This window comes from Pezoporus flaviventris, unplaced genomic scaffold, assembly GCF_033815535.1.
Source record: "Pezoporus flaviventris isolate CSIRO_AGI_PZ_B2104156 unplaced genomic scaffold, CSIRO_AGI_Pfla_v1 ptg000031l, whole genome shotgun sequence".
In the NCBI taxonomy this organism is placed as follows: Eukaryota; Metazoa; Chordata; class Aves; order Psittaciformes; family Psittacidae; genus Pezoporus; species Pezoporus flaviventris.
The window spans coordinates 45659527-45672623 of record NW_026892579.1 but is presented as its reverse complement, the minus strand read 5'-3'; the positions used below and the strand labels follow the sequence as shown (position 1 = coordinate 45672623).

The following is a 13097-nucleotide window of genomic DNA, read 5'->3' as shown; positions in this document are numbered from 1 at the left end:
ATTTTCTACGTCCCCCTCCTTTCTGGTACAAATGCAAATGTATTTGTGGCTGCATTAGGATGTAGCTGGAAAAAACCTAATCTGAAAAAATGATCTGTGTGTTTACAGCTACCCCTGGTCCCCAAGTATGACCTAACTGTGCAAATGTTTGTGTCAACACAAATAAGAATGAAACTGAGGATGGCTGTGAGGAACTTGATGCATGGGAATGGCACGACTGGCTAGTGCTGGCTCTATGTGAACACCTTCCTAGTTTATGGATCTTAAGGGCTACTAGGTTATGAGATTCTATAAAGTCTCTGAGTTCTGCCAAACTTTTGATCTGGGGCAAACACAGTAGCCAAGCTGTTGAAGATCAGGAAAATTCACAGACAAAATGTGTATAGAAGGATAAATAAAGTGTTACTGTTTGTGCCTTAAGCTTATGGGCTGAAATCTTCTTTTAGACATGCTTTTGAGAGTCTGAGTTTTAGTAATTTCAGAAGCATTGAAATCAATGTGAGCAGCAATGAAGTAATTTTTGCAAAGCTTTTATCAAACCAGAAGCAACTGCCTTGTATGTGGTTTTGGACAGAGGTCCAGCATTTGTTTCACAGGCCACTGCCCCATGATTGGCAATGATGTTAGCTTTTGTTTTCTCTTGCTTTTTACTTTAATTTTATAGTAGCCTGGTTCTAAATGGTGATGAAATATTGCACACAAATGTTGCAAACTATTCATGGATAACCAGCTTGTTCTGAGAAAAATGAGGTCTGCTTTCTGTATTTGAAAATGGTAATTCTCTGCTTTCATTTCTAGTGGGATAAAGCTGTGGAGCTGGCTAAAAATCACAACATGAAAGAGATTGGATCCTTGTTAGCCATATACGCAAGTCATTTACTGGAAAAGAATAAAATCTTTGATGCTATAGAACTCTATCGTAAAGCAAATTATTTCTTTGAAGCTGCTAAGCTCATGTTCAAGGTATTACAGGTTTTCTTTTTATGTCAAATAACTGGGGTTTTGGACTAGCTCTTATTTTTCCATGCTTTTTTTTTTTTTTTCTTGTTTTTATTTTTTTTTTACTTTGGTTTTCTTGGGGTTATTTTAGTGTTAACAATATACAGGCAATAAGCAGGTGTCATATAGGATACTGCAAAGATGAATCCAACTCTGAAGTTCAGGTGTCTTTATCTGAAATAGTTACCCTAGATGTCCTTTGTAGCCAATGGAGAGGAAACTTTCAGAACACAAACCATCTGACTGTTTTATTTGGAGACTTTCACTTCCGAATGAGATGAACTGCACCTTGGAAAACATCCTGTTGTCAAGATCAACGATTACCTAGTAAAGGAGTATAGCAGACCAGCCTGGGTTCATTTTTCATGTTATTTTATATGTTGTCTGGGTTAGGTTTTTATCGCCTTTATTCTTAAATTTTTATAAAAAATAAATTTAGTTATTTTTTGGTATTTCTTCAATTGGTTGTTTCAATTAGAAAATGCTATGGTGTGCCTTTAAGGTAAGGATGTTGCTTGTATTTGGTTTGTCTGTAGAGATTTCTGTACATGGCTCATAAAGTCTGTAAGAGTGATATATAATTTTTACAGCAAATATTTAAAGTAAAAAATATGTATTTATATGCTGTTTTCAAAAGCCTTCTTTTTTTCTAGGAAAACCATCAGGCGTTATTGAAAGCTACATATTTCTTAGACTTCAGTGTTTTAAAATGACTATTTTTTAGTTTATTTTTTTATATTGTCAATAGACTTATACAGGGTTATACTGCATTATATTTCCTGGGAATCTGGCTTTATATACTTATTAGCTAAATAAATATAGAGAAATGTGCATTTTTCACTTTGACATTTTAATTTATAGTTCTGTTTGCAGTCTGAATTACTATATTTAACTGCAGGGTATTTTTTTGTGGCATGATTTTTAGGTTTGTACAAGCATGCAGTTATCCAAGAGAATGAAGTGACTCTTCTAATAATTTTTTTAATCTACATTAAATTCCTTGGTTTTGTTTTTAAGATTGCAGATGAAGAGTCAAAGAAAAGGACAAAGCCTTTGCGAGTTAAAAAGCTTTATGTGTTGTCAGCCTTACTTATAGAACAATGTCATGAGCAAATACAAAATGTACAAAGGGGAAAAATTAAAGGAAAAAGTTCAGAGGTAGAGTATTTTCTTTCTTTTTTCTTGAATTCTGGTATGTGTTACCTCGGCAGAATAAAGCAAGCTGTCTTAATGAGGCTATTACAGTTTTTATTAAATAACCTTTTTTCCTCCTAAGAACAAAGCTTTCCTTTAGCAAGTCTTCCACAGAGACATAATGTTTAAAGTATTATTTGCAAACATTTAAATCATATGTGTTAATAGATATTTTTCTTCTTAAGTGTAATGTGTTAATATTTTCACTACAACAGTGAAAATCATACTAAGAAAGTCCAGATTTATTTTTTCCTGCAAGACTTTCACTTTCCTGTCTTAATGCTTACTTAATACTTAATCCTGCTTAGGGTTAAGTATCAATCCAAAAGACAGATCTGTGATTAGATTAAGCTATCTTGGCTATAATTGAACAGGGAGATGCCTCCAGATAGGGGGGAAGCAAATAGAAGATTTTTTCTGCTCAAGCTTTCATCTTCACATGCACAAATGAAAGAGTTTAAACATTTTTAAGAGCTCTGGTGTTGAAATGCAGTATTAATCCGAACTATGAACCAGTCTGCAGATGTGCACATAATATATTTGTACACATGTATATGACATTTATCTTCTAAAATGTGCACCATATGTTCTGCCTATGGACTCTATAAAATGCCTAACAATGCTCACTTTAGGTCCATGTCTTTATATTTTCCCTAGTTAACACAAGACAGTGGTGTAATCACAAAATGCAGAAAAGTTCTTTTCATATACCTCCATTTCCTGCTGTATCTGGTTCATATCAAAATTACATGTGATATTGCTTTGTTTTCAGACTGCTTCAGCTCTGGCTGGTTTGCTAGAAGAAGATGTTCTTTCTTCAACTAATTGCTTTGCAGACAATGCTTGGCGAGGAGCTGAGGCTTACCATTTTTTCATACTAGCGCAAAGACAGCTCTATAAAGGTTCTGTACAAGCAGCACTTAAAACAGGTAGGACTTTATTTTTAACTGTGTAAAGAAACTGTTCTTGCTTGATCCATGGAATTTAAGACCATAGAATCATAGAATAGTTAGGGTTGGAAAGGACCTTAAGATCATCTAGTTCCAACCCCCCTGCCATGGGCAGGGACACTTCACACTAAACCATCTCACCCAAGGCTCTGTCCAACCTGGCCTTGAACACTGCCAGGGATGGAGCATTCACAACTTCCCTGGGCAACCCATTCCAGTGCCTCACCACCCTTACAGTAAAGAACTTCTTCCTTATATCCAAGGAAGGAAATCTAATGAATTGAATGTGGCTGCAGTCAAGATACCTGGAAAGTAGTTTCTTGGAGACAATGCAAATATAACTCGCCAAATGTCACCTGGTTAAATTGGACAGTCTCTGTGGATGTTCTGTTGTCTGTTTCTTTCTTTACATTATAATGCATGTCTGAATTCACATTGGACCTCTCTGTAGAGCTTCATAAAAAGAAAATTGTGGGAGTTACACACGCAAATAATGCCCTATATTTTTTCCAAGTAATGGAGATCCATTTCAAATACTTATAATAACATGTTTTCAAACAAAAAAAAAAGTGTCTCAGACACTTTAATTCCCCACTCAACCCCCCTTACTTATTTTTAATGCATCCTTCACAGTCATGTCAATGAAAAGACATTGGTTCATTGTGCCCTATTTGTGAGATTAATGCTGTCAATTAGTAGCAAGTATTTCATATAATGCCTGCACTTCTCAGAAGACATCTAATAATTTCCTTGGAATTTTTCATTTCTTAGCTCTTCATTTGCGAGATTATGAAGACATTATCCCTGCAGTTGAAATCTATTCTCTTTTGGCACTCTGTGCATGTGCAAGTAGAGCGTTTGATATTTGCTCAAAAGCCTTTGTTAAACTAGAATCCTTGGAAACAATTAGGCCAGAGCAGAGACAACAGTATGAAGACCTTGCTCTAGAGATATTCACAAGACATAGTCCGAAGAGTAACAAAAAGTCTGACCTGGATGACATGCTTGATAGGTGGGTTTATAGTTACATGACATGGTAATAATACCAGCATTTTTTTTCTGCTATTGTCTGTATTTTGCATTTTAGCAGGTTTTGTGTGACTGAGTTCATTTGTCATTTTGCTGCTTTAAACCAAATATTGGGCAAGAATGATGCAGGTGTTTATGCTGTCCTGCAAATACCTACAGCACAAGTTTGTCTTGCTATTTTAAAACTATATTCTTATTCTTTCAGCTTTATTTATTTATTTTTTTCTTTTTCCTCCAGTAGCATAGATGGGAAACTTCCTGTATGTATTGCAACAGGAGACCCGATCCTGGAGCAGCGGTTCTGGATGTGCAGTGTATGTAAGCACTGTATGAAACCCAAAGAGGCAAGCAGTCGTAGCTTTTGTCCTCTGTGCCACAGCACAATATAGGAGAAGATAAAGGACTATTTATACTCATATATGTTTCAGATCCTAAAAAAAGTCTCTAAAATGTTAGTGATTAATGTGCTAATATTTTGAAATATTGTATTCTAACAGATATTGCCACTATAGGAGAATAACTTAAAAAGCGAAACAAACCAAACCAAATAAACCCCACAAAATCCCCAACCAACCAAAAAAAAGCCCCACCAACCAAACAAAAAACCCAACCAAATGAAACATAGACCTCAGAAAACCCATAAGAAAAAATCTTTCCATTTATATGAAGACTGTATTACTACACTTTAATTTTTAACTTTTTTTTTTTTTTACACAGGTTTAAGGTAAAAGTATTCTGTTCTAATTGTAAATTGAACCTCATTTCAAAACCATGTGAACTGAAAGTCAGTTCATCTTAATACGTTTTACTCTGGGCAAACTCCTTTTTTCATTTTCATAATTCCATAGGAAACTATTGGGTTTTCTCAAAATTTACTGTTTTTTAAAATAAATAATTCCTGAGTTTAAGTAATACCACGGTAGTTCTGATAATATTGTATATGTTTTTTCTCCTACTGTTTTACTACAGTGATGGTACCAGTTTAGGCATATATTTGTGCTGTTTTCTTTAGTCAGCTGTTTTTAAAGCTAGGAGAGCAATAAAGGGCTTGCAGATATTTAGAAATCAGTGCCGTTAATCTTTGTTTGGGTTCTTGAGCTGTGGTGGTGTCTTCAGCCAACAACGGGAGCCTCTGTGAACCTTCAGACTGGAATCTGGAAACAAGCTACTCCTTTAAGTAGCTTGAAACAAGCAGCTGATGTCTGCTGAACAGATTTCAAGAGCTGAACTGTCATCCTTGTTGTACACAGCAGTTTAAGGAATCACACAACGATTTGAGTTGAAATGGACCTTAAAGCTCATCTAGTTCCAGCCCTGCTGGCATGGGCAGCAACACCTCCTAGTAGACCAAGTTGCTCCAAGCCCCATCCAACCTGGCCTTGAGCATTGCCAGGGATGGTGCATTTACTACTTCTCTGGGCAACCTGTGCCAGGAAAGAACTTATTCCTAATACCTAATCTAAATCTCCTATCTGTCTGTTTAAAGCCATTCTGCCTTGTCCTGTCCTTACATGCCCTTGTAAAAAGTACCTCTCCAGATTTATTGTAGACCCTCTTTTGGAACTGGAAGCTGCTCTAAGGTCTCCTTGGAGCCTTCTCTCCTCCCAGTTCAGCAAGCGCAGCTCCCTCAGCCTGTCTCCATAGGAGAGGTGCTCCAGCCCTTTGATCATCTTTGTGGCCTCCTCTGGACTTTCTTGTGTTGTCCTTTTGGTGTTGCACACAGGTTTACTTTGAACTGTGCTGTTGTCTTTTATGGCCGAGCTTGAGCCCCGGCTAGGGAAATGCTGCAGGCCCTGCTCCATGCAGTGAGTTTCCTGAGACCAGCTGGACATCAGCCACCGACCTCGACCCTGACATCGTGTGTGCATCCAGATGTTTCTGGGAAGAGACCGCAGTGCCTCTTCTGCACAGCCTTTCTGTGCCTCTTCTGCACAGCCTTTCTGTGCAAGTAACACCTCTCGCCTAAATGTAGGCCAGGTGAGAATAAACCCCATTTTGCACGGAAAATATTAAACACTACTGTGTATTTTTTCCCGTCCTGGTACCTTCTCCTTCGTGAACACGTCCATCAGAGGGCAGTGCCCGCCCCCTTCGCGGCTCCCTCGGCGCTCGGTCCGGTGCCGGCGCTCGGCCGCCGTCCTGCGGCGCGGCGGAGCTGCCGCCATGGAGCGGGAGCGTGCGGGCGGCGCGACGAAGTTGCTGGCGGCGGCGCAGGCGCAGCTGGCGGGGCGGCGGCTGGCGGCAGCGGAGGAGCTGTACAGCCGCTTCATCGCCTACGGCGCGGGGCCTGGGTACGTGCCGGGGCGGAGGCTGTGGGTGTGTGGAACGGGGACCGTCTGTCGTAATGGCTGCTCTCTGTCCCCGCGCAGCGCCGACCACCACCTCGCCACCGCCCTCAACGACCGGGGCCACATCAAGTACTTACGAGTAGAGTTCGCCGCCGCCATGGAGGACTACACGGCCGCCATCGAGTGCCAGCCCGGCTTCGAGGTGCCCTACTACAACCGCGGCCTGGTGCTCTACCGGCTGGGTACGGGCCTCGGCCGGTCACGCCAGCGTTCTCCCGGGCGACCTGGGGCAGGGCTGGGCGATCCTGGCGGCGGTCCTTGCCCCGGCACAGCCTGGCCCCGACTGCCAGCCCCGGTCACCTCCGCCAGGGGAGAGAGTTCTCCCAACGCCCTCCCAGGGCTCACTTAAGAGCCCAGGGCGATGTGTTTGTCCCAGGAGTCACCTGAAGCCGGAGCATAATTCCCTCCGTTCTGCAGATGGAGGGACCTGCCTGGCACAGGGAGGGGGGGTAAAGACCTCCTACCAGAAATGGACGGTGCAGATAGAGATACGCAGTTTTCAAGTAATTACAGGACATTTTGGCTTCAAGTCTGGCCTATATATGCAGTTAGATACTGCAATTTGCAGAAGCGTTGATGTGTCATTTGAAATTATGCTATTCAGGGAAAAGTAAGGAGAAAGATGCAGTTCCGGTTTTGGAAGAAATTGTGTTCGGGTAATACTGGCCATTTCCGATGGTTGCCATTAAACTGAAGGGAATGTATCTCTTGGCCTTAGCTGTAGTGAGCACGGCCTTCTCAGCCAGTGATGGGCTCTCAGCCCACTCTAGGGAATTTGCTGCCTGAGTTTTGAATATGCCAAAAGAAAATGACACCCCTGTGCTTTTTGTTCGGGCTTCTCCATTGCAGAGTCAAGACCCAGAAGCTGAGGGACTAGAGAGAGCCCTTGAAGGCCGGAGCCCAACCAAGGGCACAGGCTGTGAAGCAGTAAGCTTGTGTTCTAGGTGTAAGCTAGCCTGGCTATTGGCAAGGACCTTTTGGATACTTCTTTTGGAATAAGCTGGCTGAATTGGGCCTTAAGGCCCTTTGAGGTTCAAAAATAGCACATTCTGGTTCATGCTCATAAGACCTATGACTCCCACTTGGGAGAACCCAAATGTAATGAGTCCAGTAAGTACAGTTACTACTTTTTGTCAGTGAAAATATTAGGAGGTATTCTTCAATTGTGGTATGTTAGTTACAGAAAGATGATTCTTCCTTTCTTTTTCGGGACAGGATGCTTTGATGACGCCATGAAAGATTTCAGGAAAGTATTAGAGTTAAACCCCCAGTTTGAAGATGCTGCACTGGGTCTAAAGCAGGCTATTCTTGATAAAGAAGAAAAACAAAAGCGGGGTTATTGAAAATTCGGCTACTGGTGTGCAAAAACGTGGGATTCTTGACATCGATGGATGAAGCACAGGATCATTTGCATCTGTTACGGCCTGCTAAAGAAACCCTGTTTGGGGTAAATAAGTTAAAAATGGATTATGGTTGCAAAGTGAACTATTTTTGTATATTCTTAGTGTTGAGGAAAAGCATAATGTTAGATCTCCGTGAGACACTTGTAGAGATTTTTGTACAGAAGTAGTTTATAAACACACTGGAAGCCTACTGACAGCAGATGAAGTCTGTAGTTCTCTTGTTATAACTGTTTCTGTACTCTCATAGATTGTTTTGAACAGCCTTTCATAGGGAAGAAAAATCACTAAAACATGTAAGTACTTAAGATTGGAGCTTGTGAGAAGTACAGTGATTTAATAATGATAGTGTTTGTCCATGTTCAGATGTAAATTTAAGCTAAATATGCAGTTAGTTACAAGGTGGTGTACTGGAGATGTTGCAGTAACTGATTTCAGAGTGTTTCTGTATTAAAAAACACTTAACAGAAACACTGAGATTTCTTTAGGAAACACCATCTGTACCTGGCATGGGGAATGTGGCACAAGCATTCAGTCCTCTGTAAGTTGATTCACCCGTTGAGGTGGTTTTAAATTACCTGAACAGGCAGGATCTAATTTTTTTAATCCTGTTGTAAAAATATTGGACAGAGTAATAATTGAATGAATAAAAATGAACACATAATTTTAATCTCATGGTTGTCTTTATGGATCTTATTTCAGATAATGTAGTTGGGCTGTTCATAGTAGGAGTTGTGGCTTTCTTCTTGTTACATAAAACGATTGCTTGAAAAATACCATGTGAAATCTCTGATAGGGCTGCCTATGAATGCCCAGGCAGCTTCACTACTCCGTCATAGGGAGGACCATTGCTAACATCTGTAAATCATCAGTAAGAAGCATCCTTGCCTGTTCATAGCAATGCAAGTTCTAATGAAAGAAATACTTTCTGATTGCCCACATGAGCATTAGAACTTTTGTTTTTTTAAAAATAGTGCTGATGGCAGTTCTGCTGCTTATAGTGAGTTTCTGCGTGGATGATCCTAGAGCTTGCACAAATTCAGGGCTTGCTGAAGATGGTGGGACCTTCTGGGTAGGTCATGAGAACAGTCTCTGAACTGTTCCCCAGTGACCTTGCTGTGGTCACTTTCAGCTTTGGGATGGAACTGCAACATTTGCAGTCAGCAAATTTGGAGCAAGAGGCTGAGAAGATGCTGCATTTACCTCTCATGCTCCTGCCACTTGCCAGCTGCAATTTTGAAGTTACTTAAGTATCATAGAATGGTTAAGATTGGAAAGGACCTTAAGATCATCTAGTTCTAACCCCCCTGATAAATAAATACAATGCATGATAGCAGGAGGTAGCCATTTGCAGTTTGGAAAGCAGGTTGTGATGTCGTAACAATGACTTCTTTTTTTCTGAAAGCTTAATTATGGCTTTTCTGAATATATTAAGCATGTGCTTTGCTTCCATTTTATATCTTAGTGCTCTGCCTCTGAAACAACTTAAGGACTTGACATGTTTTATGCCATGTCTGTTTCAAAACCTGAGAAATCACACCAGCTCTTGGCTGATGGTAAGGTGAGCTAGAATTAAGCTTGTTCCTGACTTACCATGCCAAGAAAATTGAAAAGAGAGTATGAACAGTTGAATATCACCTAGGAAGTTTTGCTTTAAGAGGAGAGATCGCAGATATGGTTCTGCACAGAACACTTGAAATGACAGGATGCAGAAAAAAAATCAGAAGATTAACAGCAAATAAGTATTTTAGAAAAAAAGATTCTAGTGATAATATCCCTCTTAATTTCCAGCTTGTGGTGTTTTGTGGACGTGGCTTAATTACTTCTAACACATTGTTGACATGTAAATACTTCACTGGACTGGGAACAATTTTATTGCAGATTCTCTGCAGTATTTCCTTGCCTCTTCTGTAAAGTATGAACTGTCCTGGTGCATTTTGGTGTAATTTGAAATTCTTTCAAGGTAATTTGGGCCAGCAAAGTTCTCACATTTTCCCCTCTCGTGCATGTGAGTCACTTGGTTCTCTGGTTTTACATCACAAGACTAATTGGGGTTTTCAGTCTGAAATTATTAAGTAGTAGTATGTGGTGTTCTTTCACTTAGGGCTGTTGAAAGGGTACAAACCACTCCTATCCATATGAAAATAAACCCAAACTTGAAGAGGAGGATGTGTTTAGTAACTTCCCTTGTCCTGCAAGTAGTAAAATTTTTTTTTATGTAATGTTTCCACATGAAATTCAGACAAGGTCTCAGCTTGTAAAAGGAGCAGGGCTTGTGTGCTTTGGATGCTTTGCGATGCAGAGGTACTGTGGCTTTACACCTTCACTGGGCTTCAGGGGTTGTCTCTGCTTGAGAATTACAACTCTCAGCAGAGCATCTGGGTCAATCCTGTCTGCCCACTCTGTTGCCCTTGTGAAGTGTTTGCTAGTCAAAAGTCATGGCACTGCACCAGTAAGTCTAGCAGGTGGTTGCTGCTTATGTACATTGTCTCTTTACTCTGGCCAGAAATGTTTCAGATGTAAGTAATTCACAGCTGCTTTCCCAGGGTTTCCTACCTATAAACCTACTTTCTAAAACCCTCCGACTCTTTCCTTCATGCAGCCTTCACTGATAGCCCCTCCAGTTTTTTCCCCATAGCTGGGATTAATTTGGCAATGAGTAACAGCATGTTCTCACCTGGTGATTGACCTCTAAACTTACAAAAACTGTAGGATTTCCTCAATGCATTACAGAATAGTGTTGGTTTCTCCCCCCTCCTTCTATCTTGAACAGCAGTCTCTAAAATCTAACTTGCTCAGAGAACAAGGCAAAGAACAACATCACCCTGGGCTTTTCCCTAGTATTCAATTTGTCCTACTGAAACACAGAAGGAGGAGTTGTCTAACAACTGTAGTGTTACGAGGCCTTTCCCTTGCTTACACAGGAAGATAGGAAGCTATGATGAAATCCTGGGTTAGCAGGGCACAGAGCAGCATGAGAAGTGTTTCACGTAAGTTTAGTGTGAGATGCAGCATGGGGAACAAGGGGAGCCATTCCAAAGGGAAAGCTGTGGCACGTTGAAGGGAAAGGGATGGGTCAAATGGCCAGAATGTGTTCCTTTTCCATGTGTGTTCCCTTTGAATGGACAACAGAGGTAATTCAGCATTAAAACCTGAAAATCTTTGGCTGTTAGAGCTGAGGACTGCACTATGTGCTGTCCTGTTCAGTAGGTAACCTTGGTAAAAAGCAGATCAGTAGTGAAAGACACGCTATTCAAATTCTGTGGGGAATGAACACCCTATCAGTCAAGCTCAGCTATGCAGGTCATGCTCTCCCCTAACTATCAGAAAGGAGGTTCAGAAAGAAGCAAAAACAATGTTTAAAACTGAAGATTGCTAGGTGAAAGATGATGGTCTGTATTCTTGTGTGTTAGCAGATTATTGTTGGTCTGCCTAATCCTTTTAGTAGAGGCAGAGGCTGAATCGGTACAACAGGTTCAACCTCAGACTGTGGTTCTCATGCATTATGGATGGGCTGGTTGCTTTTGATGAAAAAAGGCTTGTGAGATCTGGTCAGTGTGGAGGGTCACCTAGCAGTATGCCGTGATCATTTGAGTTGAACTCTAGCCTATTTCTGAAGATTAACTATTTCTGAGATATTCCTTATAGGATCCCTTTAGCCTAAGAGCATGGAGGGATTGGATGCAGTCCACACCATTGCTTCCTACAGCTCCCAACAGTCATGGGCCTGAAAACTGCAGTCTGCCCCATCTACAACACCTGGGAGGAAGGACTAATCCCAGGAGAACCTAGATGCAGAGCAATACACCATGTAAGAGCATGGCTGAATCAGCTTGGGAGAGACACCCTCAAAGCTGAACAGTGACTACCTAACCCTAACACACTTGTGTGATTCAGTGTAAAAGAATACCAAACATCTGTAATGAACAGCAACCAAGGTAGGAGAAGGGAACCAAGGACATGGAATTTCTCTGGCTTGTCTGTGAGAATGTGGGATCCTGAAATGCCTGTTGAAATGGGAATGCAGGTCTGTCTCACCTTCTCCCTTTTCCTCCCAGCATATCCAGAAAGGTCTCCCCTTTGGCCAGGTGGTGGGTGGATACATATGGAGCATTGCTGCACCTCATCCTGGGTTTCCAGGGCAAAATGGAAAGGTCTGCGGTATCCCACTTGCTGCAGACAAGTTTACCTGAGTCTACTCTGCAAGACTGCAGAGTGAGGGAACCTTTGCTATGCAACGACCTCATATGTGTGGAGGTAGTGTCCTGTCAGCACTGGGGAATGAAGAGCTGGCATCTAATCATCATTATTTAACCTTCATCCCGGTTAACAAAATTTAAAAGGACTGCTTTTAAGATTAACAGAAAGTTAATGTAAGCTGATGAGTTTGTTGCTGTTACCATTGAAAACGGAAAATGTGCTGTCCTGGAAAACGTGTGGAAGCAGTAAACTCGCTTGATTCTGCACTGTTAGCTCGGGACAGTAGAGTGCGCTGCTCCTACAGCGGAGTGGAAGGCGCCACCCAGGCTGCTACGGACGGGGTTTCTGGGATCCCAGTAAGCTCCGATTCATTTCCACAAAACTTAGTCCTTCAGTAGATTCAGCTTTAAGACTACATTTATACAGCAATCATCACAGGCATGACTGCAGCCTTTGGGAAGCGTGCCACGTACATGCACTCATCAGCACACGTAGCTAGCCAGCCTGTGAAGACAGAGGCTGTGCAAGCTGTGCAAACCCAGCGGGGGCTGCACAAGTGTGTCTGCTATGGCCTGCACCGGCGGCAGGGCAATGCCCCCGCTGCTGATGAGCACCTACTTGTGCTGCAGGCAGCGCTGCAGTTATAGCACAGGCACATCCTGAGAGTGGTCAGGGCCATTGGTCGTTATGTCTGGTGTGGCCTTGATTTGTAGGAAATAGTTTAAAATGTTTTCTGTGGGCACAGAAAACAAAATGCCAGGTAACTTGTCCTTTTACTTGTGTTAGAGCATCCATCTTCTCTTATTTTGTAAGTTAGCCTTTTCCATACAGGGCCAGGTGAGAGGAAAATAAGGAAATACCACGTTTGCAAGACACTCAGGTCAGTGCAATGTTATAGACAAAAGCCTGCAATAATGGAAGAAAACCTGTGCTGTTGTGTTGCATGTGGAAGAGGCCCTAAGCGGCACATTGCTTGG

At 41.6% G+C, this 13097-nt stretch overlaps 2 protein-coding genes across 5 annotated transcripts in view; both read left to right on the top strand.

Annotated features, from left to right (window-relative positions):
* Nucleotides 1–4750, top strand: part of WDR35 (WD repeat domain 35) — a 47633-nt gene extending 42883 nt beyond the window's left edge. The window contains exons 23-27 of one of the 3 annotated variants that reach the window (XM_061460888.1): nt 799–963; nt 2017–2157; nt 2966–3122; nt 3915–4155; nt 4414–4750. In XM_061460888.1, coding sequence (XP_061316872.1) covers nt 799–963; nt 2017–2157; nt 2966–3122; nt 3915–4155; nt 4414–4561 — 852 coding nt within the window. In that variant the 3' untranslated portion in view covers nt 4562–4750. Of the gene's footprint in view, nt 1–798; nt 964–2016; nt 2158–2965; nt 3123–3914; nt 4156–4410 lie in introns of all 3 variants that reach the window. The other 2 variants (XM_061460887.1, XM_061460889.1) reach the window with 2 other exon arrangements.
* A 1506-nt stretch (nt 4751–6256) lies between these two features.
* Nucleotides 6257–8595, top strand: TTC32 (tetratricopeptide repeat domain 32). Of its 2 annotated transcripts, XM_061460878.1 has the most exons (3): nt 6257–6463; nt 6542–6702; nt 7736–8595. In XM_061460878.1, the coding sequence occupies exons 1-3, from the start codon at nt 6336–6338 to the stop codon at nt 7861–7863; spliced, it is 417 nt and encodes a 138-aa protein (XP_061316862.1). In that variant the 5' UTR covers nt 6257–6335; the 3' UTR covers nt 7864–8595. The 2 variants fall into 2 exon arrangements, with proteins under 2 accessions (XP_061316862.1, XP_061316861.1); XM_061460877.1 differs by having other exon boundaries at nt 6257–6702.
* Nucleotides 8596–13097: the final 4502 nt, after the last annotated feature.